The following is a 1,251-nucleotide window of genomic DNA, read 5'->3' on the forward strand; positions in this document are numbered from 1 at the left end:
GGACACATGTGGTTAATGACATGTTAAGCTGTAATGACGTAACTATAATAACGACCTCCCTCCCTCCCAAATTTTTTCCAACACCCCTCCATGCTTCGGATTCTGATCAAACCGATTCTGATCTTCGGATTCTGGATAAACCACTGTGTGTGTTTATGAGAGCACAGACGTAGTGATATTACCATCTGCCAGCAGGACCATGACAATGACACTGAGCCGACAGGTTTGCCCCAATTACTTTATTTTCATGGCATCCAAATACTGTGCGGAGCGGGGCAAAAGACGAAACAATGCTTCGAGCAGAATTAGCATACAGATGGTCCAAGATGAAAACCGCACAGTCTCTCTATAATCATGCACTCTTTCAACAGCACACTCGCTCGCTGTCACATTCGTTGACGGCTCATTTACCATCCCTTGCCGTAGCCTCCGCCGAGGCCGTAACCTCCCTTCAGACCGGCACCGTAGCCACCGTATCCGCCGAGGCCGTAGCCACCGAAGCCACCGAGGCCATAGCCGCCACCGAGCCCGTAGCCGCCGAAGCCACCGAGGCCGTAGCCGCCGAAGCCGCCGAGGCCTCCGCCGAGACCGAAGCCTCCAAGACCACCTCCGAGACCGAATCCTCCGAATCCACCGGCAGCTCCGCTCTGGACGGCTGCAGCGGTTCCGAGAGCGGCTCCAGCAGCGAGTCCGGCTCCGGCTCCAACGCCGGCGGCTCCGTGGTAGTTCACGAGTGGGGCGACGTTTTCGCTGACAGCGGTCACTGGGGCGGTCAGGTGGCTGACGACTGGCTTGGTGACGAAGTGTTGCTTTACGACGGCCTGCTTCACAACACCGAGGGTGGCAACTGGGTGCTTCACTGGGTATCCGTGTCCAACATTGCCTCCGTGAACATGGGCTGGTCCAACGTGACCGTGGCCGAGACCACCGGCGTATCCGAGTCCACCACCGTAGCCCAAGCCGCCGCCGTAGCCGAGTCCACCGCCGTAACCTCCGTAGCCTCCAAGGCCACCGGCGTGGGCGCAAGCCACGAAGGCGCACAAGACGACGACCTGGAAATAATTTTGTGTTAATACAGTTATTACACCGCGAGTCAGCTGTGGTTATGGTCGGTGTACAGAGGACAGTAGCAAGGTGTGAGAAACGGGTATAACACACAACTTTACAACTTAGAAAAAAAAAACAAGCTATGCACTCTTGCTTTTTGTCACTGGTACCTGCCAGTCAATGACAGAATAAATTAATTAATTT

The 1,251-nt window shown here is 55.2% G+C and overlaps 1 protein-coding gene across 1 annotated transcript; it reads right to left on the bottom strand.

Annotated features, from left to right (window-relative positions):
• Window positions 1–407: 407 nt before the first annotated feature.
• On the bottom strand, window positions 408–895 carry LOC135396108 (uncharacterized). Its single transcript, XM_064627153.1, has 2 exons — window positions 884–895; window positions 408–821 (listed from the first exon to the last, which is right to left on the bottom strand). The coding sequence occupies exons 1-2, from the start codon at window positions 893–895 to the stop codon at window positions 408–410; spliced, it is 426 nt and encodes a 141-aa protein (XP_064483223.1).
• Window positions 896–1,251: the final 356 nt, after the last annotated feature.

Source organism: Ornithodoros turicata, chromosome 1, assembly GCF_037126465.1.
Source record: "Ornithodoros turicata isolate Travis chromosome 1, ASM3712646v1, whole genome shotgun sequence".
In the NCBI taxonomy this organism is placed as follows: Eukaryota; Metazoa; Arthropoda; class Arachnida; order Ixodida; family Argasidae; genus Ornithodoros; species Ornithodoros turicata.